This window comes from Suricata suricatta, chromosome 2 (genome assembly GCF_006229205.1).
Source record: "Suricata suricatta isolate VVHF042 chromosome 2, meerkat_22Aug2017_6uvM2_HiC, whole genome shotgun sequence".
Lineage (NCBI taxonomy): Eukaryota > Metazoa > Chordata > Mammalia > Carnivora > Herpestidae > Suricata > Suricata suricatta.
The window spans coordinates 152,582,445-152,608,427 of NC_043701.1; the positions used below are offsets into that span (position 1 = coordinate 152,582,445).

The following is a 25,983-nucleotide window of genomic DNA, read 5'->3' on the forward strand; positions in this document are numbered from 1 at the left end:
TCAATAAATACTTGAATATTGAGTGAATGAATTAATGAACTTGGGGTTATTAGAAAGCTTTTCCTTAGCTGCTTAGAATCACTGAAAATTGACAAAAGCATAGTATATTTAGGACAATGTTTTCAAACTTTTAGCAGTGAAGTCCTGTTTCCAGTAAATCTTATGCAAAACTTGAATAAATAAAAGAGAACAAAGTGGAAAGGATAAGCTGGAAGTGACATGTGATTGTCTTTCTGTGTAGTGACCAAACTGACAAGGTCAGGCAGACAGAGCTCAACTTAACAGAGTTTCATATTTTATAATGATAAAATCTCGTGACTATTTTGTTTTTTAATTTTTTTTAATGTTTATATATTATTGAGACAGAGAGAAACAGAGCATGAGTGGGGGAGAGTGAGAGAGAGAGGGAGACGCAGAATCCGAAGCAGATTCCAGGCTCTGAGCTGTCAGCACAGAGCCCGATGCAGGGCTCGAACCCATGAACCGTGAGATCGTGACCTGACCGGAAGTCGGCTGCTTAACAGACTGAGCCACCCAGGCGCCCCACCCATTTTATTTTTTATAAGAGGCCAGCATTATCAGTCTTGCCCATAATATAATTGATAATTTCTTTTAAAGTTTATTTATTTTGAGAGAGAGAGAATGAGTGAGCAGGGGAGGGGCAGAGAGAGAGAGAGAGAGGGGGAGAGAGACTCCCAAGCAGCCTCTGCACTGTGAGCATAGAGCCCAACATGGGCCTTGAACTCACAAACCAGGCGTTCATGAGTTGAGCTGAAATCAAGAGTTAGACACTTAACTCACTGAGCCACCAAGGATCCCCAGAATTGATAATTTCTAAGTCTGAAAAATTAGGTTCTCCATTTACAAAAATTGTTTTTCAGTGTTACAGGCCTCTCTGACCAATATTCTTCAGACTGGACCTATTTATAAGGCCTCCTTATGATTATTGTTACCTGACAAACGAGAAGACTGTTTTTGTTATGTAAACCCTCACACAATCTTTAGATGGTAATTTAAAAACATGTCCCTACATGCGGTACTTATATGGCTCAGTTGGTTCAGTGTCTGACTTCAGCTCAAGTGATAATCTCACAGTTCGTGAGTTCAAGCTCTGTGTAGGGCTGGCTCTCTGCTCTCAGCATTGAGCCTGCTTTGGATCCTCTGTTCCCCTGCCCTTACCACTTTCCCGCTCATGCTCTCTCTCTAAAATAAACATACATTTAAAAAATGTCCCCACAAAAACTTGTACATTATTAAAAACTTGTGTATTATTATAACTATTCATAATAGCTAATGGGTGGAAACAACCCAAATATTCATCAGCTAATGAATGGATAAATACAATGTGGTATATATCCATATAGTATAGGATGTTAATTGGCAAGAAAAGGGAAAAAAGTACTACCTTCATTATTACAATACTGATGAACCTTGAAAGCATTGTGCTAAATGAAAGAAACCAGTCACAAAAGATTATATACTGTTTTAGTCCATTCACATGAAATGTCTAGAATAGGGACATATATAAAGGTAAAATATAAATAAATGGTTGCATAGGGCTAGAAGGCAATGAGGAATGATTGCTAATAGGTATGAATTTTATTTTGGGTATGATGAAAATGTTCTAAAATTGTCATAGTTGTACAATTCTGAACAAAATAAAAATCATTGAATTGTATAATTTATTTCTTTTTAATTGTTTAAATGGGTGTTTTGTATGTGAATTATATCTCAGAGTTGTTAAAGATGTATTGAGTAGTCTTTTAATGTGTCTTGTAAAGTAGTCTGATGTCACAAGGTTATAGCTTTAGATAGCTCTTGGTAAGTAAAATAATCCTGACTATCGTACCAATTTCTTTTCCTTTTCTGTATCCTCCTACATGGGCATTTTTCACTAGAAGGGATGTCAAAGAAAGAATGAAAATAATCCAGTTAGCAGTACTTAGCCAGTTATCAGTAACTGCTCCCAAAGTTTTAAATTGAGAAGAATAGTTTTTCCCTGAAAGGAAGTTTGTGAGTTTTGGTACTCATTAAATTAGTTTATATTTGCTGATAGTTTTCTCATTTCACCAAAATACTATGTTGGCATTCTGTGTAATTTTCTCTTAGACTTATCAGATATATGTGAAGGATAGGTGATTTTGTTGCTCTCAATAGACTTTGTGTGTATATAGCTAACACACAATAACACCTAAGTTTCAGGTTTACAGTGTAACATGTGACACTGTGTGACATGGAGACTGTCTTAAAGAATACAATGCTAATGTTAGATTTAGTCAGATTAAAATCCAAGTTTAAAGTTGGGAGGTTTTTTATTGTTTGTTTTTAATTTATTTTTGAGAGACAGAGAGAGACAGTGCGAGCAGGGGAGGGTCAGAGGGAGAGGGAGACACAGAATCTGAAGCAGGCTCCAGGCTCTGAACTATCTGTCAGCACAGAGCCTGATGCGGGGCTCGAACCCACGAACCATGAGATCATGACCTGAGCCGAAGCTGGACGCCTAACTGACTGAGCCACCCAGGCGCCCCGGGCGGTTTTGGACATTTATTTAGTTTACTGAACACTAACATAATACTAGATTTTGTGAAACTTAAAATTGGAAACAGAAAGCTTGCTTTTGCTGTTCGGTTTACAGACTATTTGTGATTGATGTCATTAATGATTTTTAATTTCTCTTTTTCTAATAGGTCACTACTGTTTTTAATGAAGTCACATCATCTTTTGATTTAAAGCCTCAAGTGTTACAGCAGTTAGATAGTAAACGACAGCAGGTCCAAATGACAGTTACAGAGACCAACCAGGAGTGGCAAGTGTTGCAGTTGAGAGTGCATACTTTTGCTGCATGTGCAGTTGTGAGTTTGCAGCAGCTTCCGGAGAAGTTAAATCCTATCATAAAGCCGTTAATGGAAACAATTAAAAAAGAAGAGAATACCCTAGTGCAAAACTATGCAGCTCATTGCATAGCAAAACTCCTTCAGCAGTGCACAACAAGAACACCCTGCCCCAATTCAAAAATTATTAAAAACCTCTGTAGCTCACTTTGTGTGGACCCATATCTAACTCCTTGTGTCACGTGTCCAGTACCAACACAAAGTGGCCAGGACAATTCTAAAGGTATATATCTAACCTTCATTTGGGTTAGAGAATTAACCATTTAAAATTGTTTTCATTTACTTGTAGGTATCATTTAAGCACAAATCCAGTTTATATTAGGGCTTTCCCCCATTTTGTACATATTGGTAATACATATAAGCATATATGTAAATATATATATTTCTCTAAACTCAAATAAAGTATTCATAAAAGACCTAAAAGATCTGATATTTCATATAAGATGACTGAAATGTGTGAGACAGGTGTTAACCCATAACCTTTCTTTCAAGAAATCATTATAGGATTTTACTGTTAATGAGGCTAGAAAACTTAATTGTATCCAATGTTGAATAAAAGTTCTTCCTATTAAACTCTGGTTTCTTTATTTTAATGCATGTTTTGTAAGATAAATGAACTCTATTACCTTTAGCAAATAATGCATAGCCATTCTGATTTCATCTGGAAAATAAGAATTGCTTTCTGTAGGCAGGTATCAAGGACCAGTGTTTCTTTCCATGCCTTAGTCCAATATGATTTACTTATTTATTTTTGTTTGCAAGATTGTGGAAAAGCAAATTATTCAAAAGATAATAAATTTACAACTTTGGAATGGTATATGTTTTGGAAAAATATGTGAACAAACTGGAAGAGGAAAGTGCATTTTGAATGTTAGCATCTTAAAACTGTAATAGTGTGACAGTCTTCCCCAGTCCCATGCCTGTCACCACCTTATGCTATTTGAGCCGGTAATACTTTGCAGTGGTCAGTGTCTCTGAATTTATGATGGCTATGGACATTTCTTTTAGGGAGAACATGCCTGCAATGTTTTTTAGTGTTTCTTTGTTTTGCCTAGAAGCAGTCATTCATTTTTTAAAATTAATATACTTTAAGTAAAGGCTCAAAACCATTTTTGCATGTTATAATTCTTGTTAACATAATTCTACAACTTTGTATTAAGTATAGTCCTATGCAGATATCAAAACATTTAATGTTAAAAATTATTAACTGTTTTGCTTCCATTTCATTGTCTAAAGAAAAATGTCATTGACTTAAAAATTGAGGCTTAAAAGACATAGTTTTAAAAATATGTTGTATCTCTTTTGAAGCAGGAAGCATTTGGTCATCTATATTATCTTTAAGAAGTTATTTAACTTTTTTCCTTTTAGGATCCAACTCTGAAAAAGATGGGATGCACCATACAGTCACCAAGCACAGAGGAATAATTACACTCTACCGGCATCAGAAAGCTGCTTTTGCTATCACAAGTAGGCGGGGTCCTACCCCCAAAGCCTTAAAAGCTCAAATAGCAGATCTTCCTGCAGGAAGTAGTGGAAGTATCCTTGTTGAACTTGATGAGGTAAGTAGTTTTTGTTCTGTTTTTGACTACTCTGGTTTTTAAACAAATATCTTACAGATTGAGAGCTAAATTGTCACAGGGGCTTCCACTATTGTATTTTTATATTTTTAAGGGAAAGAACTGGAATTAATAAACTTTCATAGTACTCCCACAACATGATCCAGAAAAACAGCAAGCTTCTCTACAAATATCTTTTGATACTTAGTTTGTGTCAAATAATTATAGCCCGTATGACTTTTAGTCACCCTGGCATTTATTCAGTGTGTGATGTGAGGTAAAGATCTAAATTTATTTTTTCATATGAACAGCCAGTTATCCCATTATTGAATCCTTCCCTCCCTGATTTATAATGGCACCATTGTTATAGATCATGCTTCATGTATGTATCTGTTTGGGCTTCCTTTTCTATTTGGTTTACTTGTTCCATAGTAGTATCTTCTTTAAAGATAATTTAAAACTTTTTTTTTTAATGTTTTATTTATTTTGATACAACCAGAGACAGAGCTTGAGAGGGGGAGGGGTAGAGAGAAAGAAGGAAACACAGAACCGGAAGCAGGCTCCAGGCTCTGAGCTAGCTGTCAGCACAGAGCCTGATGCGGGGCTCGAACCCACAAACGTGAGATCTAACATGAGCCGAAGTCGGAGGCTTAACCAACTGAGCCACCCAGGCGCCCCAGAGATAATTTAAAAAGTGTTTGGCTTTTGAAATTTTTGCAGTCCCATTGTTAACAGTGGAATGAACGTTCTAGGTAGCTCTTTTGGTTCTTACCTGAGTTCAACAATAAATTATCAAAGCTAAAAGACATGTGTTTAATATATTTCTGTATAATATAGACCTATTTTAAGTTTTTTTTCCAAGTCAAAATCTTATTACCTGTATTTCTTTTAAAATATTCTGAATGGTTTTTCACCCATTCTATTCATTACATAAATTTAATTTAAAAATTTACTCTAATTTTTATATTTATATCTCTATGGCTTACATAGTTCTTCCTTTAGTTGAAAATAATTATAAAAATATATGCATCTTCTGAGGGACAGGGCTTTTTTTATATTAGATTGAAATTATTGCTAACTAAGAGGCAATTAATCATGTTATTAGATTAAACAGATGCTCTTATTGGATCCCTTAAGTGAATATAATATAAGGACAGATCATCTTCTCTCCTTATCTTCTAACTGCTAAATGTCTTTGGGTAGGGAGAAGAACTAAAGAACATGTCACTTGGGACTTTGTCTAGAAATAGCACATATTTTTCTTTATTTCTAGCTCCAAAGAAGTATTTTACTTGGAATATAAAAATCTAGTTTGGGGTTTCGTGTTCATGCAAACTTAATTATTGAAAGGTGTTTATGTGTTAAATATGCTTATAATGATAAATATGTTTAGTTCCTTAATTGGTTAATAGTAACATCATAAATTCTTAGATGGTGACTTTTAAATTCTCTTAATAAAATTTCAAATGCATTATACTTTTTTCTGAAAGTCTTTTTTCAACTAACATTTCATTTTAGGCCCAGAAGCCTTATCTGGTACAGCGGAGAGGAGCTGAATTTGCCTTGACAACTATAGTGAAGCATTTTGGTGGTGAAATGGCAGTGAAGTTGCCACATCTCTGGGATGCTATGGTTGGCCCATTGAAGAATACAATCAACATAAATCATTTTGGTGTGTACATATTTTTCTGAGTTGGACTTTGTAAAATTATTTGCAAGGTGATATACACTTAAATCAATATATTTTATTAGATGGAAAGTCCCTCTTGGAAAAGGGAGATGGTCCTGCTCAAGAATTGGTGAATTCTCTCCAAGTTTTTGAAACCGCAGCAGCATCAATGGATTCTGAACTTCATCCCTTGGTAACTAGTTAATGCAAGTGTAGTTTTCTTCTAATAAAACAGATGTTTTATTAAAAAGCACTAAGGCTTAAAAAGTGTAACTTTGATGTTATCCCTAGTAATTGCATTTTATTTTATGTGTTATAACTAGATTCATTCTTTATTGACAGCATATTTCTTATGCGCTTTGAGGCAGAACTGGGTGCACAAATGTTATAGAAAACCCACTTTGGGAGCCTAGAATACAGAGCAGTGGGGATAGGGCTCTGATAACACAGAAGCCAGGTGTAAACAGGAAAGAAAGTTATTAATTTATGCTGTGTTAATAATCTCGCTCCAGTTAACAGGTGATAAAACTTCTTCCTAAGTGTAAAGGTAGAAGGAAATTACCTGCCTAAGATAAAGCTAGTCATTGGCAAAGAAAGCACACTGGTTTGTGGACTATTATATATTAAAATGAATATTTCTTACAAAAAAACTGTGACAGGGAGGAGAAAAATAGAGAATTAAATGTGTTTTTTTTCCATAGAAGAAAACCGTATTCTTTCCATATAACTGCAGTGGAAAACACTGCAATTTATAGCATTGTTAAGTGTGTTAGCTCCAGCTCTCTATTCATATTAACAGACCAGGGAGAATCTAGGAAAGAAAGAAGAATGAACTTTTTCTGTTTGTTTAGTAATGAACTTCTATCTTTTTCTTGTTAAATTTTGTTGATTTATCATTAGTTGAGAAGGGCAGGATCCGTCTGCATGCTCTCACCCTTCTATGATCAGCCTGACATTCATTAGAACTGTAAAGCTAGTCTCTTGAGCATGTACCTGGCTCTTAGCAACATTAATCCTGGTGTCCCATGCAGTAAGCTTTTATTAATGAGATATGTCATGCTCTTGTGATTATAATGCCTGTAGTAAGCCAGGAAGTTACAGTGGAAAGTACTTACCAAAGGATGGTGCTGAGTTCAGGATCACTCAATCCAGTGAATAGAAAGTATGTATCTAGGGGCACCAGGCTGGCCCAGTTGGTAGAGCATGCAACTCTTGATCTCAGGGTTATGAGTTCAAGCCCCATTTTGGGCATGAAGCTTACTTTAAAAAAAAAAAAATGTACTTAAACCTAAGCCAAAGCTACCAAATTGGGAGGGGACTGGTAATGTGTGGAATCACTTCCCCAACCTCAAGGGGGAGAATCTTAGTGCCTTCTGATGTGAACCCTGGTGCCTTAAGGGAAGATAATGAAGACTGAAGTTCTGCACCTTTTGTTTGTTTGTTTGTTTGTTTGTTTTTTAGAAAGAGCAATTGCGAGCAGGGGAGGGGCAGAGGGAGAGAGGAAGAGAATTTTTTTTTTTAATGTTTATTTTTGAGAAAGAGAGCATGAGTTAGGGAGGGACAGAGAGAGGGAGACAGGATCTGAAGCAGGCTCCATGCTGACAGCAGAGAGCCCGATGTGGTGTTCAAACTCACGAACTGTGAGATCATGACCTGAGCTGAAGCCAGACTTACAACTGACTGAGCTACCCAGGTGTCCCCTGCACCTTGTCCTTTAAAAAGAGCTTTAATACATTAGTTTAGATGTAGATTAATTTTTAAGTGAATCTAGAGCCATTTAGAACATCGAAAACCTCTGAGTATGGGCTATTGTAGTTCAGCATCTCTTAATGAATATTCTGATTGTCTTAAAACTTTTTGTTTTTAGTTGGTACAGCATTTGCCTCATCTTTATATGTGCCTTCAGTACCCCAGCACTGCAGTGAGGCACATGGCTGCTCGTTGTGTAGGTGTCATGAGCAAAATAGCTACCATGGAAACCATGAATATTTTTTTGGAGAAAGTTCTTCCATGGCTGGGGGCAATTGATGACAATATCAAACAAGAGGGTGCAATTGAAGCACTTGCATGTATCCTTTTTTTATTTGACAAACTTTAGAAATTACATTCATTTTACTTAAGAATGACTAAAATAAAATTGATTTACTTAAGTATGTTCATAAATAACCTTTGTTGTTTTCAAAAGAAAACTACTTAGATTTTATATGGAAGTATTTTTATATTACATTATAAATACATTACAAATATATTTACATTGTATTATGAAAGTTTTCCCATGGAATGTTTGAAGAATTACTATTAATTTTAAGAGATCTTTTTAAAAGGCAAAAATAATTTTATATACTTTATGAAACATTTCTAGTGACTGATATATTGGTTTATAATTAGTGTCTTATTAATACTAATCAGGTACTGTATATGTAGTCTGTATATTATAAACATGTTTTCAAAGTTCATTATGTGGGAGGGAAATGACTACCTGTACTAAGTAATAGAAATATACAAGTGAGCTTTTTGCTATGGGTGTAGCATCCATTGATGTTCTTTAACTCAAAGTGTCTGAAAGATATTTCTAAGAGCAAGAAAGATGGATGGAGACCAAGTCAGTAGAAACTCTGGTTCAGAAATGCTGAAGATTGCAGGAGGACTGAACTTACTGGGCCCTACTATGTCCAGTTTATGATTGTCAAGATCCTGGTGGGAAATTTGGCATTAATCTTTGACATTGAATTGTGCTCCCTGGCTGGCAATGTAACTCACTTTATTTTGGTTGGAATTCTAGAAACTTGAAAGAATTTCTCTATGAGAAAAACCTGATTAAAACTTCCTCTAGCATTTCTCAGATGAAAAACCCAATTTTATATCGTAAGAGACAGTTAAATAATGTTTACAAAACAGCAGCAGTGTACAAATTCTGTTACAATTGAATCCTAGATCTTGAGGGAATCTAGTCCCTCATGATATAGATGAGAAAGTGAGGAACCATTTTAGAAGTTACAATCTTGGTGTATCAAATTGTGAAAATAATTACCTAAGAACAGCTTGAAAATTTTCCTTAATAACTTAATCAGGTGTAATGGAACAGCTGGATGTTGGTATTGTTCCATATATTGTTCTTTTAGTTGTGCCTGTGTTGGGAAGAATGAGTGATCAGACAGACAGTGTAAGATTCATGGCTACACAGTGCTTTGCAACACTAATTAGACTCATGCCACTTGAGGTAAGTTGAAGATACTTGGTTTATGAACTTCATGTTTTCTGTATCTTCATCTGTGATAACCCTAAGTCTCTTAAAACAATGTCAGGTTAAGAAAAGACCCCTTGAATATGTTTACGTTACAAGTGTTAAGAATTTTATACTTTAATGGATATTTTTTTAACACAGGGTTTTAAGTAAAACTAGTTTCTAAAAGAATGATTATTCATTGATGCTATTCTAGAAATAGAATTGTTCCTAAGTATCCCTGGTAACAGCCAGGTAAAGATTCTGTGCTGATGTATACATGAAAGATAAGTTTGAGAGGTGATAATTGAAGGTGTAAAAAGCAAATGAAGTCTCCATAGGAGTGTGGAGAAAGCAGACTAGAAGGTCATTTGGAGAATTTTGGAGTATACTCATGGGCTGGAAATTATAAATGTAGCCAGTGTAGGGAAAAAAAGTAGCTCAAAGCAAGGGAAGGCGCAGGACCCTGCTGCCGAGCTGCTTAAAATATTTTGATGGGATATTTGTAATTGAGGAAATAAGTAGATACATAGTTCATCCATGTTGTAGTATATATCACTACTTCTGTTTTATGGCCAAATAGCATTCCATTTTATGGATATACCATGCTTTGTCTATCCATTCACCAGTTGATGGCAGTTGATGGACTTTTGGATTGTTAACCACCTTTGACTATTATAAGTAATGTTAATTGTGAACATGCACTTGCATGTCTTTGTTTGGGTATATGGTTTTATTTATTTATTTTTGTAAATCATTTAAAATGTTATGTTATTTATTTTGAGAGAAAGAGTGCTTAAGTTGGGGAGGGACAAGGAGAAAGAATCCCAAGCAGGTTCTGCACTGTCAGTGCAAAGCCTGATGTGTGCTGACGTGGGGCTGGATCTCATGTGAGATCATGACCTGAGCTGAGATCAGACTTAACCAGCTGAGCCACCCAGGTGCCCCTTTTAAATGTTTGTTTATTTTGAGAGAGAGAGAAAATGTGCCCATGTGAGTGGGGGAGAGATAGTCAAAAGAAAGGGAGAGAGAGAATGCCAAGCAGGCTCTGCTCAATCTCATGAACCTGAGCCAAAATCAAGTGTCAGATGCTTAACTGACTGAGCCACCTAGGTGCCACTATATGCTTTAGTTTCTTCTAAGCAGATATCTAGGAATGGGATTAATAGGTCATGTGATGTTGAAATTCTTAAGAAACTACCAAACTGTTTTCCAGAATAACTATACTATTTGATATTCCTACCAGCAAAGTATGAGCATAAGTTGGGTAACCTCTATGGAAAAAAAAAAAAAAAGGTTTCGCTCTATCTGCTGAAGTTGAAGATTCCCATCCCAGTAACCCAGCAAATCCATCCTAGATGTATAGCCTAGAGAAATTCATACACATGTACTAAGACATAGCTTTAAGAATATTTATCATAGCATCATTTATAGTAGTTTAAGACCACTCAGATGTTCACCATCAATGGAGTAGATATGTTAACTGGATGGTGATGGTGATGATGATACTGCAGACAAATGAACAAGGTAAAGACACAACAATATTAATCTTTAACATAATATTCCATTTTTATGAAGTTCAAAATTAAGTAAAAGTACATGGGATGCATAATTCGGTGATAAAGGTATAAAGAAAAGAAAGAGGTTGCCATGAAAGTTAGTAAAGTGATTATCTCTTGAGGAAAGGAAAATTGGTTATCACTGGAAAGGAGCATATGGGATCTTCTAGGATTATGGCAAGGCTATTTTTATTGATCTGGTAATGGTTACAAAGTTTATTTTATAAAACTGTACATTCATTTATGTATTTGTCTATATGAATGGTTTATTCTACAATAAAAAGTTATTTTTAAAATAAGTACCATGACCCAAAAAAAAAAAAACGAGACTACTATATTGAAAGACACAAGTCATTTCCAGAAAATTTCATTTTCTTCTTGTCTTCATAGGTCTTATCATATTTTTAAATTCTTAGGCCTTGCATCATCTTATTTGTAAACCAAATTGTTAGTCCCCTTGACCCTTTTCCACTTTGGAATCAATGAGTGATAGGAAACCACCATGCATTCTTTGAGCAAAGGAGTAGATGATGAAAAAATGCTTTAGGAACATTAATCTAACAGCTGAAAGCAGTGTAATAGCTGTTAGGAAAATCAGTTTAATAGCTGTTTATGGATTAGAATGGAAGTGACCCAAAACAGACCCTAATCCACTGTGAGGAGATAAAGTCTATTTTTTAAGGGGATACCAACAATATTTGATGAACAGATTGGCAAAGAAAAGAGACTCTGACCATTAAAGGTTGAAGAAAAGATCAAATTCTCTTTGATGTGAAAATGAGAAAAATGTGATCTATATTATACTTTTTGCCATGATAGAAAAACAGGGACCAGGGGCGCCTTGGTGGCTCAGTTGGTACAGCATATGACTTGATCTCAGAGCTATAAATTCAAGCCCCATTTTGGTTGTAGAGATTACTTAAAATTTCTAAAAAAGAAAACCAACAGAACCAGATATATCCTCCTACCTTGAGTAGAAAACTAGACAAAATGAATCAAACAGTGATTTTCACATACTGAACAGGCAACCCAAGATAGTAATTCATGAGAGAAAAGAAACAAAGGAAGTGCCCTCGCTTACTGTCTAAAGTTAGATTCCAGGCCACAGGACAGGAAAGGGAAACCTAAACAGAGTCTCACAGTTTTACCAATTTGAATAGTCCAGAGTTTAGAGTGAGGTAAAATAGGATTGCTAGAATTTGCAAGTACCCAAGAAGTAGCTGCAGAGAGGAAGCTCGAGATGTCCACACCAGGGCTGAGTATTCATCTGGGCATATGTGTGAGTATGTTTGAAACTGGGAGAAAAAATTATTGAAAGGAGTAGGTGGAACAATTCCCAGAGCTCACACATGGTCGGGAATAGTTTGTGTTTCCACCAAACTGAATCAGAAGACTTCCTACCATTTAGAGCATTAAGCACAGTTCTTAGAAGTATATTGCCTGAGTAGTAAGATCAAATTAGCCCTTGACAGAAGGCTGATTTGGATTTATCTTAACAAAGCTTAAAAATAAGCCTTAAAATAAGGAGGCGCCTGGTGGCTCAGTTGAGTAAGCATCCAGCTTCAGCTCAGGTCATGATCTTGCAGTTTGTGAGTTTGAGCCTCACATTGGGCTCTGTGCAGACAGCTTAGAGCCTGGAGCCTGCTTTAGATTCTGTGTCTTCCTTTCTCCGCCTCTCCCCTGCTCACACTCTTTGTCTGTCTCCCTCTCTCTCAAATAAATGTTAAAAAAAAAAAAAAAAAAAAGCCTTAAAAGGAGGATCGAATTGATTTCAGGTATCTTTAAACCACATTCCAGCAAATAACTCTTAAAAAATATTGAAACCAAAGAAGGGGTGCATGGGTGTCTCAGCTGGTTGAGTGTTTGACTTCAGCTCAGGTCATGATCTCGCAGTTTGTGAGTTCGAGCCCCCATGTCAGGCTTGCTGCTGTCAGCGCAGCATCCCCTGCTTGTGTGTGCATGCTCTCAAAAATAAATAAAAATATTAAACACCTAAAAATCCACCCAACAACATAAATGATGTTTAGCACCCACCAGAACATGGCCAGGTATGAAAATATATCCAACAACCAGCAGAAAAGTCAATCAATAGAAACAGACCCCGAAATGGCCCAGATAATAGAATTAGTAGACAAGGACATTAAAATATTCCCCATATGTTCAAGAAGATAGAGGAAAGCATGAATGTAATGAGTAAAGTGGAAGAAAGAAGAATAAACCAAATTCAACTTCTCGAGATGAAAAATATAATTACAAATAAAATCACACTGATTGAGATTAATGGGAGAAAGGACACTACAAAAGAAAAGATTACTGAATTTGAAGATGTAGCAATAGAAACAAGAATATCATCCAAGTATATTCCTGTTCTACTCTATCTTGATTTCCTGTTACATCTTCATAGGAAGAACATGTACTTTTTTGAAATATATATATATTGAGGATTCGAGTAATTTTGACAGAAGCTCTTTTAGTAACTATACCTGATTGAATACGAATTGGAATGAGGAATGTACACACAGGAAGAGCTCCTGGCACTGAATAATACTTAAGACTTTTCAGCTTAGAGTTTCATTGTTAGGAAATGGACCTCCTAATATGACCTTATGGCTGGTTGTCATTTATTAAAAATTCCATGAAGATAGATGTTTATAGTTTTGTTATTTCTTTGTAAAGCATTGTGCAGACAGAAAGGCCTCATTTCGATGACCATCAGAATGCTATTAGATGTGCTAAAGTGTTTTTATTTTATTAGATACAGTTGTTAATTCCTAAACCTTTTGAAAATATAATAGTCATTTTTAAGACTCAATGTGCATACCTCATTCCTCTAGTACTATTTCTCATGTGATATGGAATATATATATTTTAATTGACTTTTTAAAAAAATGTTTATTTTTGAGACCAAGAGAGCATGAGCAGAGGAGGGGCAGAGAGACAGGGGTAGAGGATCTGAAGCAGGCTCCACACTGATAGCAGCAAGTCCAGTGTGGGACTTGAACTCAAGAACCATGAGATCAGGACCTGAGCCGAAGTCGGCTGTTCAACTAACTGAGCCATCCAGGCACCCCTGTATTTTAATTAACCTTAATTGATACTCTGTTTCCCAGAATTTTACATCTCTTAACTTTAGATATACCAAATGGCAGTAGTTCTCAAACTTTTTGGTATGAGGATCTCATTACATTCTTTTTTTTTTTAATCTTTATTTTTGAGAGGGAGAGACAGAGTGCTAGTGAGGAAGGAGCAGAGAAGGAGGGAGATACAGAATCCAGTGCAGGTGCCAGGCTCTCAGCTGTCAGCACAGAGTCTGACATGAAGCTCGAATTCACAAACTGCAAGATTGTGACCTGAGCTGAAGTCAGACACTTAACCAACTGAGCCACCTACATGCTCCTCATTACATTCTTAAAAATTGAAAACCCCAGGGGCGCCTGGGTGGCTCAGCTGGTTAAGTGTCCAGCTTCAGCCCAGGTCATGATCTCATGGTTTGTGGGTTCGAGCCCTGCGTCAGAATCTGTGCTGACAGATAGCTCAGAGCCTGGAGCCTGCTTCAGATTCTGTGTCTCCTTCTCTCTCTGACCCTCCCCTGCTCATGCTGTCTCTCTCTGCCTCCCAAAAAATTAAATAAAAGACATTTAAAAAATTAAAAAAAAAATTGAAAACCCCAAAGAGCTTTTACCATATTTTCTGTAATAGAAATTAAAACTGAGAAGTGCAAAAAAGATTTATTATTTCATTTAATAAATCCATTAGATGTTACCATAAATAACATTTTTAAATGAAAAATAATTTTTTTTCTAAAACTTAAAATAGTAAGAAGAGTGACATTGTTTGACACATATGCACATTCCTTTTATGCCTGGCCTAATAGTAGGTAGCAGGATTGTTAAATTTGCTTTAGCATTCAGGCTGTTGGAACATGTTTCTTGGGTTGAGGTATGTGAAGAAAGTCAAGCCTCATAGAGATAGGTATTTGGAAAAGTGAGCAGTATTTTGACAGCCTTTTTAAATAATTGTGGATATTCTTTTATCTGATAACATACCAAAACTGAAAAAGAGAAAGGTTATTACATTTATGTGCAATGTGGGATCTAAAAATATTATCATTGAATATAAAATCTCTCTACATGAAAAAAAAACTGGTTTTTTAAAATGTTTACTTTTGAGAGATAGAGCGCCCAGTAGGTAGGAGGAGAGAGACACACACACACACAGATACAGAATCCGAAGCAGCTCCAGGTTCGGAGCTGTCAGCACAGAGCCCAATGCGGGGCTCAAACTCATGAGCCATGAGATTATGACCCAAGCCAAAGCTAGACACTTAACTGACTTAGCCACCCAGGCACCCCTCTCTCCCTTCAAATTTATTAGTTTATCTTACACTTAAGAGTAGATCTTTTATCCATACATGTTTTTTAACATAAGCATTGGTCATTTAGAAAATACTGAATCAGTGAATTATGTGTATCTTTTAAAGTTTGATAATGTTTTGTCATAAAATAGCAAAAACTAAGATTCATTAGGTCACCAACAGAAAATTCTTTTTGAGTATTGGGAAACTTATACTTAAGTTCAAACTCACAGTGCTGTTTCTCTTGGAAGGTTGAGTTTTATCATTGGCAGCAGGTTTATGTCAGTTGTTTTCTTTGAAGTGACAAATTTTTAAGAAAATATGTCAGCCAGACAGCCAAGTCAGAATAACAGTTTGTCAGTCCATTCAAGTAAAATGCTGTTCTGTGAAAAATGGCTCACTCAAGTCACGATTTAAACAATCTCACAAGTGCTTTCCCTCAACATACTGTATTTTGATATGCAACAAAAGTGCTTTATGTGTACTTCACATTTTTTTGCACAGAATGTTAAAAAGATGTGCATTCACGGGTTGAGGTCTAATGAAGTTATCTTTACCACTTTAAGGACATTGTTTTTTTAATGTTTATTTTTGAGAGAGAGAAAAAAGCTCAAGCCGGGAGGGGCAGAGTGAGGGGGACGGAGGATCCGAAGTGGTCTCTGCACTGAGAGCAGCGAGCCCAGTAAGGGGGAGGGCATCAGGGGGCTCGAACTCACAAACTGTGAGGTCATGACTTTCAGCCAAAGTTGCACATGCAACCGACACACCACCCAGGTCCCCCTACTGGCTTCAATAAGGACATTCTTAAGTGAAACTGGTTTTTTCAAAAACTGCTGGTGCATGGCTGTAGCACAGTGACTTATGTTGGTACATTTAGTGATATTGCCTTGATTCTTTTTGAGGCACAAGCAGTTTTGCCCACCATTACTTTTGGAGCCTCAGTACAAATGTCAGCAAAGTGAAAAAAAGCAAACACTGTTTTTCTTTTATTATGAAATAGTTTTGACCTCAATGATCCTTTGAAAAAATCTTGAGGATCCTGAGGGGTCTGCAGACTACATATTGAGACTAATACCCTAGGGCATCATAACACTGAAAGTAAGACGCTCCAGTAACAGCCTTTTATTTAAAATAAGCTGTACAATTTTATGTACCTCTTTATCAAGTAATGCCTGGTGTGGGGAAAATAAGTTGTAGGTGTATTCTTTAAAATACCTTACGTGTGCTTATTTAGTAGTCTCATGCTTTTAATACCTGTCAAATTTAAACTCTACTTGTTGTCCAGTCTTTAAAATTATTTATTATTACTTATTACTTATTTTAACTATTAGTATTTCTTGGTTATTTTTCTCCATATTTACATTTTGATAAGACTTGCAGTTGTTTCAGAATCTTGAGTATGAACACATTAACTGTGGTAAATAGTTTTAATAACTTAAAAAAAAATCACTTCAGGCAGGCATTCCAGACCCTCCAAATATGTCAGAAGAACTAATCCAATTGAAAGCCAAGGAACGACACTTTTTGGAGCAGTTACTAGATGGGAAAAAATTAGAAAATTACAAAATACCAGTACCAATTAATGCTGAACTCAGAAAATATCAACAGGTAAAGTTTTATACTTAATCTAATGAATAGTGACTATTCCTTTCAATGTACCTTGAAGCGTTTTTAAAATTTATTTAGTAAAATCTTATGTTTATTGTGTTTTACCCATTTACTATCCCCTTACCTATAAAAACACATATTTTTGGTCTGTGCATATGTGTTTAACAGGAAAATTTTTTTTATGATCTGTTCACATTTATAATTTTTCTTCTTTTTTCTAACCTCAGGATGGTGTGAACTGGTTAGCATTTCTTAATAAGTATAAACTTCATGGAATTCTCTGTGATGACATGGGTTTAGGAAAAACTTTACAGTCCATCTGCATTCTAGCAGGAGATCACTGTCACCGGTAATTTAAAATGTTAATTTTTTTGGAAAAGGGGTTTTAGATGCTGAAAAATGTAAAAAAACAACAACTCCGAAACAACAACAACAAAAAAAACTGGTTAACTATTTGTGTTTTATTGTTGTAAAGGGCCCAAGAATATGCAAGATCAAAATTGGCAGAATGTATGCCTCTTCCTTCCTTGGTAGTTTGTCCACCAACATTAACTGGTCATTGGGTGGATGAAGTGGGTAAATTTTGCTCCAAAGAGTATCTCAATCCACTACACTATACTGGACCTCCTACTGAAAGAATAAGGTAAGAACTCTACAACAAAAATACTTAATCTTCTGTTTTAAGAACTGTAGAAGAATAAAATTTATTTAAAATGATTTCTAGTTCTATTTGGTTGTCAGAACCTCCCTTGACTTATTTAACGAAAATGAATACATGTTATGAAGATACAATCAGTGAGACACTCGGAGTTTAGCGACATTAGCCATTGTTAATAGTCAATTAGATTTTCTAAGTATTAGACCTAGGAACCAAAGCCATTCACTGTTTTCTTCTTGGGAGCCTTATAATCACAGCATCTCTTTTTCTAAGAGCTTCTTCATCCCCAAAATGCTCTTGCTCCACAAGGGCTGCTCTGGCTGCCCTGAGACCATAGCAGTGCTAGAGTTCAATAAGCTTTGCCGTTTCTCTCTTAAACTAGTATACCCCTCATGTTCTTAAATACAGTTTTTAAAAAATGTTTATTTTTGAGAGAGCACAAATGTAGAAGGGGCAGAGAGAAGGAGGCACAGAATCTGAAGCAGGCTCCAGGCTTTGAGCTGTCAGCACAGAGCCTGCCACAGGTCTCAAACTCAACCATGAGATCTGACCTGAGCCAAAGTTGGATGCTTAACTGACTGAGCCACCCAGGCCCCCCCTAAATAACAAATTTTGAATAGCAGAGTTTCACTGATTTCAGTTTATCTTTTTTTTTTTTTAACAAATTTTTATTTATATTCTAGTTAGTTAACATTCAGTGTAATATTGATTTTAGGAATGGAATTTAGTGGCTTCTCAGTTACATATAACACCCAGTGCTCTCATAACAAGTGCCTTCCTTAATACCCGTCACCCATTTAGATATCCCCCGCCCATGTCCCTCCATCAACTCTGTTTTCTATTGTTAAGAGTCTTTTACGGTTTGCTTCCCTCTCTCTTATTTTTCCTTTCCCATGTGTTCCGTCTATTTGTTTCTTAAATTACACATGAGTGAAATCATGTGGTAATTTTCTCTGACTTATTTCGCTTAGCATAATACACTCTGGCTACATCCATGTCATTGCATATGCCATTCTTTTTGATGGCTCAGTAATAGTCCATTGTATTATATACCACTTCTTTATCCATGTATCATTTGATGGACACTTGGGCTTTTCTCCATCATTTGGCTATTTTTTTTTTAATTTTTTAAATTTATTTTTGAGAGACAGCGTGAGTAGGGGAGGGTCAGAGAGAGGGAGACACAGAACCAGAAGCAGGCTCCAGGCTCTGAGCTGTCAGCATAGAGCCTGACACAGGGCTCGGACCTACAAACCATGAGATCATGACCTGAGCCGAAGCCTGACACAACCAACTGAGCCACCCAGGCACCCCAATTTGGCTATTGTTGATAATGGTGCTGTAAACATTGGGGTCCATGTACCCCTTTGAATCTGTATTTTTGTATTCTTTGGATAAATACCTAATAGTGCAATTGCCAGGTTATAGGGTAGTTCTAATTTTAGTTTTTTGAACAACCAGTGTCCTGTTTTCCAGAGTGGCTGTACCAGTTTGCATTCTCACCCTTTCTCTACATCCTTGCCAACATCTGCTGTTGTCTGTTTTAGCTGTTTTGACAGGTGTGAGTTGGTATCTTATCCTGGTTTTGTTTTATATTTCCCTCAGGATGAGTAATGTTGAGCATCTTTTCATGTGTCTATTAGCCATCCAGATCTTCTTTAAAAAAAATCTTCTGCCCATTTTTTAAACTGGATTATTTTTTTTGGGTGTTGAGTTCGATGAGTTATCAACAGGTCTTGGATACTAACCCTTTATCACATACGTCATTTGCAAATATCTTCTCCCATTCTGTAGGCTGCCTTTTACTTTTGTTTTGATGAAGCCCCAGTAGTTCATGTTTGCTTTTGCTTCCCTTGCCTTTGGTGATGGGTCTAGTAAGAAGCTGCTCTTGCTGAGGTCAAAGAGGTTGCTGCATGTTTTACTCCTGTAGGATTTTAATGGTTTCCTGACTCATATTTAGGTCTTGCATTCATTTTGAATATATTTTCGTGTGTGGTGTAAGTAGGTGGTCCAGTTTCATTCTTCTGCATGTTGCTGTCCAGTTTTCCCAGCACCATTTGTGGAAGAGACTTTTCCATTGGATATTCTTTCCTGTCTCACCGAAGATTAGTTGACCATATATAGTTTTGGTCCACTTCTGAGTTTTCTGTTAAAATCCACTGATATGTAGGCTTGTTTTTCTGCTACTACCATATTGTCTTGATGACTAGCTTTGTAATGTAGCTTGAAAGTCTGGAACTATGATGCCTCCAGCTTTGCTTTTCTTTTTCAAGATTGCTTTGGCTGTTCGTGTGTCTTGATGTTCCATACTAATTTTACTATTGTTTATGATAGCTCTACTTTAAAAAATGCTGTTGATATTTTGCTAGAGATTGTATTAAATGTGTAGATTGCTTTGGATATTATAGACATTTTAACAATGTTTGTTCTTCCAATCTATGAGCATGGAATGCTTTTCCACTTCTTTATGTGCTCTTCAATTTCTTTTAAAAATGTTCTATAGTTTTCAGAGTACAGGTATAGGTTTATTACTAGGTATGTTATGGTTTTTGGTGCAGTTGTAAATGGGATCTATTCTTTGGTTTCTTTTTCTGCTCCTTCGTCATTGCTGTATAGAAATGCAACAGATTTGTATCTATTGGTTTTACATCCTGCAACTTTGCTGAATTCATGTATTCTAGCAATTTTTTGGTGAAGTCTTTTGGGCTTTATACCTTAAGTATCATGATGTCATCTCCAAATAGTGAAAGTTTGATTATTTGGATGCCTTTTATTTCTATTTGTTTTCCGATTGCTGAGGCTAAGACTTCCAGTACTATGTTAAATAGTAATGAGAGTGGAAATCCCTGTCATGTTCCTGACCATATCACTGAGGATGATGTGAGCTGTGGGTCTTTTGTATATGGCCTTTATGATGTTGAGGTATGTTCTGCCTGTTATTTCTGCTCTGTTGAGGGCTTTATGAAGAATGGATGCAATATTTTGTCACATGCCTTTTCTGCGTCTATTGACAGGATCACATGGTTCTTTTATTAATGTGTATCACACTGACTTGCAAATATTGAACTAGCCCTGCAGCCAAGGAATAAATCCCACCTGATCGTGGTGAATAATTCTTTTAATGTGCTGTTAGATTTTATTTGCTAGTGTCTTGAGAAATTTTTCATCTGTGCTCATCAGGGATATTGGCCTGTAATTCTTCTCTTTAGTGGACTCTTTGGTTTTGGAATCAAGGTAATGCTGGCCTTATAGAATGAGTTTGGAAATTTTCCTTCCATTTCTATTTTCAATATTGTGAAAAGAATATGTATTAACTCTTATTTATTATTTTAAAAAGTTTTCTTTTTTATTAGTGTGGCTAGGAAATTATCAATTTTATTAATTCTTTCGAAGATCCAGCTCTTAGTTTCGTTGATCAGCTCTATTGGTCTTTTTTTTTTTTTTTTTAATGTTTATTTTTGAAAGACAGAGCAGGAGCAGGGGAAGTACAGAGAGAGAGAGGGAGACACAGAATCCAAAGCAGGCTCCAGGCTCCGAACTTTCAGCACAGAGCCTGACATGGGACTCAGTCCCATAAACTGTGAGATCATGACCTGACTGAAGTTGGATGCCCAACCAACGGAGCCACCCAGGTGCTCCAGATTTTGTTTCTCTATTGTTTATTTCTGCTTTAATCTTTATTATTTTCCTTCTTTTGGTGGTTTTAGGCTTTATTTGCTGTTCCTTTTCTAGCTCCTTTAGGTGTAAGATTAGGTTGTGTATTTGTGACTTTTCTTATTTCTTGAGGTGGGTGTGTATTGCAATATACTTCCCTGTTCAAACTGCCTTTGCTGCATCCCAGTGGTTTTGGACTGTCACATTTTCATTTTCATTTGCTCCCATGTATTTTTAAATATTTTCTTTACTTTCTTATTTAACATTCATTCTTTAGTAGGATGTTCCTTAATCTCCATGTTTTGGAGGGCTTTCCAGTTTTTTTCTTGTGGTTGAGTTCAAGCTCCGTAACCCTATGGTCTGAAAATATGTGTGCTATGATCTCAGTCTTTTTGTACTTGTTGAGGGCTGATTGGTGATTGAGTATGTGATCTCTTCTGGAGAATGTTCTATGTGCATTCAAGAAGAATGTGTATTCTGCTGCTTTAGGATGAAACATTCTGAATATATCTGTTAAGTCCATCTGATCCACTGTGTCATTCAAAGCCATTGTTTCCTTGTTGATGTTCTGCTTAGATGATCTACTCATTGCTATAAATGGGGTGTCAGGGTCCTCAACTATAATTGTAGTATTATCAATAAGTTTTTTTATGTTTGTTATTGATTTATATATTAGGGCAATTCCAAGGGGGAGGCACAAATATTTACAATTGTTAGATATTCTTGATGCATAGACCCCTTAATTATTATATAATGCTTTTCTTTATCTCTTGTTAAAATCTTTGTTTTAAAATCTATTTGTCTGATACATATATATGGCTACTTTGGCTTTCTTTTGACATCCATTAGCATAATAGATGGTCCTCCATCCCCTCACTTTCGATCTGCAGGTGTCTTTAGGTCTAAAATGAATTTCCTGTAGCAGCATATAGATAGATCTGCTTTTTTATACATTTTGATGCCCTGTGTCATTTGATTGGAGCATTTAGTCCATTTACATTGAGTGATTATTGATAGATATGAATTTATTACCATTGTGTTGTTTCCTGTTAGGTTGATGTTTCCAGTGATTTTCTCTGTTCCTTTGTAATCTTTGTTGTTTTTGGTTTTCCACTCAAAGAGTCTCTCTTAAAACTTCTTGCAGGGCTAGTTTAGTGGTCACAGACTCCTAGTTTTTGTCTTTGAAACTCTAGCTCTCTTTCTATTATGAATGACAGCCTTGCTGGATAAAGTATTCTTAGCTGCATATTTTTCCTGTTCAGCATGTTGAATATATCAGGCCACTTCCTTCCCGCCTGACAGAACAGATTTGGTGCAAACCTGATCTGTCTTCCCTTGTAGGTTAATGATATATTCCCCCTTGCTGCTTTCAGGATTCTTTGCTTTTATGAGTATTTTGTGTATTTGTCTATATTTTTTTTATTGTGGGCCAGCTTTTGTTGAATTTAATGGGAGTTCTCTGTACCTCTTGAATTGTGATGCTGTGGCCTTCCCCAGATAAGGGAACTTTTTAGCTATATTTTGCTCCAGTAAACCTCTCTCTTCCCTCTCTTCTTCTGAAACTCCTATGATACGAATGTTATTTTGCCTTAAAGCATTGCCTGAAGTCTATATTCATGATCCAGTATTTTTCTCTTCCTCTCTTTTCAGCTTCGTTATCTTCCATATGTTTTCTTTTATACCACGGATTCATTCCCCTACTTCATCTGACCTTGTCATCATGCAGCCAGTTTTGCATCTCACTTCGAGCATTTTTTTTTTAATGTTTATTCTTGAGAGAGAGGGAGACTGAGCATGAGGAGGGTAGGGTCAGAGGGAGGGAGACACAGAATCTAAAGCAGGCTCCAGGCTCTAAGCTGTGAGCACAGAGCCTGACATGGGACTCAAACTCATGAACCATGAGATCATGACCTGAACTAAAGTCGTATACTCAACTGACTGAGCCATACAGGTGCCCCTCAGTTATACCATTTTAAATTTCAGCCTGACTAGCTTGGGGATTGTCTGGTATCTTCTATGATTTTTCTCAAGCCCAACCAATGTCCTTACTACTGTTATTTTAAATTCTGGTTCAGGCATTTAACCTATATCTCTTTTGATTAATTCCCTGGCCATTACTTCTTTCTGTTCTTTCTTTTGGGGTGAATTCCTCAGTCTTCTCATCTTCTCTAGATCACTGTGTGTGTGTGTGTGTGTGTGTGTGTGTGTGTGTGTGTGTGTGAGAGATAGAGAGAGAGAGAGAGATTATTGGGAAAGCCTGAAGTATTCGTGTGTGTGTGTGTGTGTGTGTGTGTGTGTGTGTGTGAGAGAGAGAGAGAGAGAGAGAGAGATTGATTGATTGATTATTGGGAAAGCCTGAAGTATTCCTGCTCCTGAGAGTAATGGCTATATTAAGAAAAGATCTTATACTGTTTTGGGCCTGGTGCTTCAGGAGGTATTTTAGAGTGTACACTCTACTGTTGTATTTTGGCTGCTCCTTTCCTCAGTTCAGTCCTCTACAGAGTTTCTCCTTGCCTGTAGTTGGTGGGTTTGGACCTTGTCTGCTGTGTGGCAAGTTTTAACTAGGTGTGTTTTGGTCTCCCTGTTAAAAGAAGCTAGATCTGTTTCCTCGAGAACTGAGGTTTTGCAGCACTGTGTGATCAGTAGACTTGGTCTATATGAGGCGTTTGTGCTGGTCTTCTGGGTGAGGGACCTGCTGTGCTGATTCTGAGGCAGACTTGCCCAAATGGAGATGCACCTGCAGGGCGCAGGGGGGTGTGCTTGGTGTAAGCAGCTCCAGCCTCTACTTGGGGGTGCTATATAGCTCACTGAAGTGGGTCAGTGCTGATGGGCAGGAGTGAAATGGCGTCATCCTGCTCTCTCGTCCCCTCAGCATGGAGTTCATGTCTGCCACTCTTCAGGAAGCCCTCCAGCAGAGCAAACAGTCACCCCTCTTACGTCCCCAGCTTCTGTCAAATCCCTGCCTTCACCCTGTGTTCATGCTATCTGCCTGCCAGTGGCACAGTACTCCTGTGTTTTATCTCAGGTGTGTGCTGAGTTTCACACCTCCAAATTTTAGAGACCTGCACCGATGCTCTGGGGGAGGGTCTTACCATGCTGTGGCCAGAGCCGGTTTATAAAGCAGTTGCATGACTGTGCAGTGGTTTATGGTTCATGGTTTATGATAAAGCACATCAAAAAGCTGGCACCAAGTTTGCTGCTCTTAGCAGGTGTCTCTGTTCCTATGCTTCTGAACGGGGCAGCACATCAGCACAGCCAGTTCTTTGTCCCCTGAGAGACTGTGCCATCATTTTCTTCCCCCCCCTTTTTTTTTTAGAAATTCAGTTTTTTAAATTTATTTATTATTTTTATTTTTGAGAGACAGAGAGAGACAGCGCGAGCAGGGGAGGGTCAGAGAGAGAGGGAGATACAGAATCTGATATAGGCTCCAGGCTCTGAGCTAGCTGTCAGCACACAGCCCGATGTAGGGCTAGAACCCACGAACCGTGGGATCATGACCTGAGCCAAAGCCAGACACTCAACCGACTGAGCCACCCAGGTGCTCCTGTGCCATCATTTTCAAATGCACTTCAAGAAGAACTGTTTTTCCCTGTGTGACCTGGGGCATCCCCAGACCACACTGCCCACTCCCAGGCCTCTAACTTCGCTCCCCACCAGAGCACTGCTAAGCTTCCCCAGGGACAACTCTGGTAATGGTGGGGACTTCTAAAAGTAGTCAGGCCCTTTCCTTTTCTACATTCAGTGGTTTGGGGGCGAATTTTTTGTGCAATCCCCTGTGCACTGCTTGCATCCTCTCTCTGTCTTCCTCTCTCCCCCTCCCCCTCTCCCTCTCATCTCTCCCAACCACTCCCCCCTTGGTGTTCAGGGCTACCTCCCCTCTGCAACACCTGCAGCAGTTTTCTCCTCCAGATCAATTCTCAGTAGCTCCTACCTTCCACAGTATGGCCATTTTTCTACCTGTAGATGTGCAGTTTGTTTCTCTGCCCTAGGATTGATTTCTTGGGTGTTCAGAATAGATTTGATACTTATCCAGCTGTGTTTGAGGGACAAGGCAAGCTTAGGGCCCCCTGCTTTTCCACCATCTTAACTCTAGTCCTTCAGTTTATCTTTTAAAGCATGGATAGTCATAGGTTGCTGACTAGTCCATAAGTTTGCTGCCACTCTGTATTCAAAATAGGTAACATATATTGAGCAGTTATTAGCCAGGCATTATTCTTAGTAGTTGTACATTTATGTAAAATTGTGTATTGTGTGTTTGCACAATTATTGCACGGAGTGTGGTTATTTATTTTGTTCCCTGTTTGCAGACAAGAGTCTAATAAGACATGGGCCTGGGTCTAAGGTCACTCAGCCAATTAAATAGATGAGGATTTGAACATAGGCAAATCAACAGCTTGCACTCTTAAATAATTTAGCATCTTTAGTTATAATTTATTCATTTATAAACTTAAGCAAATAGGAAGTCTATTAATTCACTAACTTGGGAATTTTAGGGGTAAATTCTTGCTTTAGGCACATCTGAATTGCTCTCGTTTGCCCTTCCTCCCCATACGTAACTTGTTTTATTGGTCTGTGCATTCAATGAATAAGACGACTACATAAACAGTCCAAGGCCCACATTCACCTAGCTTGACCACTGTGGTGCACAGAGATCTTCCCTCTCCCATCATGAATCTATCAATACTCGAAATGATTAACTGGCTTTGGGTCATGCCCCCAAACTAGTCTTTATGGTTAGGGGATAAAATATTGTGAATGGCTCAGTTTGATCCAGTGTTTCATTTCCTTGGTGATTATAGGGACATGTAATT

The 25,983-nt window shown here is 37.2% G+C and overlaps 1 protein-coding gene across 3 annotated transcripts in view; it reads left to right on the forward strand.

The window, feature by feature from the left end:
* The window catches only part of BTAF1 (B-TFIID TATA-box binding protein associated factor 1), a 109,561-nt gene that overhangs the window by 66,002 nt on the left and 17,576 nt on the right, over positions 1-25,983 (forward strand). For 2 of the 3 annotated variants that reach the window (XM_029932224.1, XM_029932225.1), the window contains 9 exons: positions 2,688-3,114; positions 4,260-4,450; positions 5,966-6,119; positions 6,200-6,309; positions 7,984-8,185; positions 9,188-9,336; positions 16,708-16,860; positions 17,088-17,209; positions 17,336-17,503. In XM_029932224.1, the coding sequence (XP_029788084.1) occupies positions 2,688-3,114; positions 4,260-4,450; positions 5,966-6,119; positions 6,200-6,309; positions 7,984-8,185; positions 9,188-9,336; positions 16,708-16,860; positions 17,088-17,209; positions 17,336-17,503 (1,676 nt within the window). The remainder of the gene's footprint in view (positions 1-2,687; positions 3,115-4,259; positions 4,451-5,965; positions 6,120-6,199; positions 6,310-7,983; positions 8,186-9,187; positions 9,337-16,707; positions 16,861-17,087; positions 17,210-17,335; positions 17,504-25,983) is intronic. The other variant, XM_029932226.1, reaches the window with a different exon arrangement.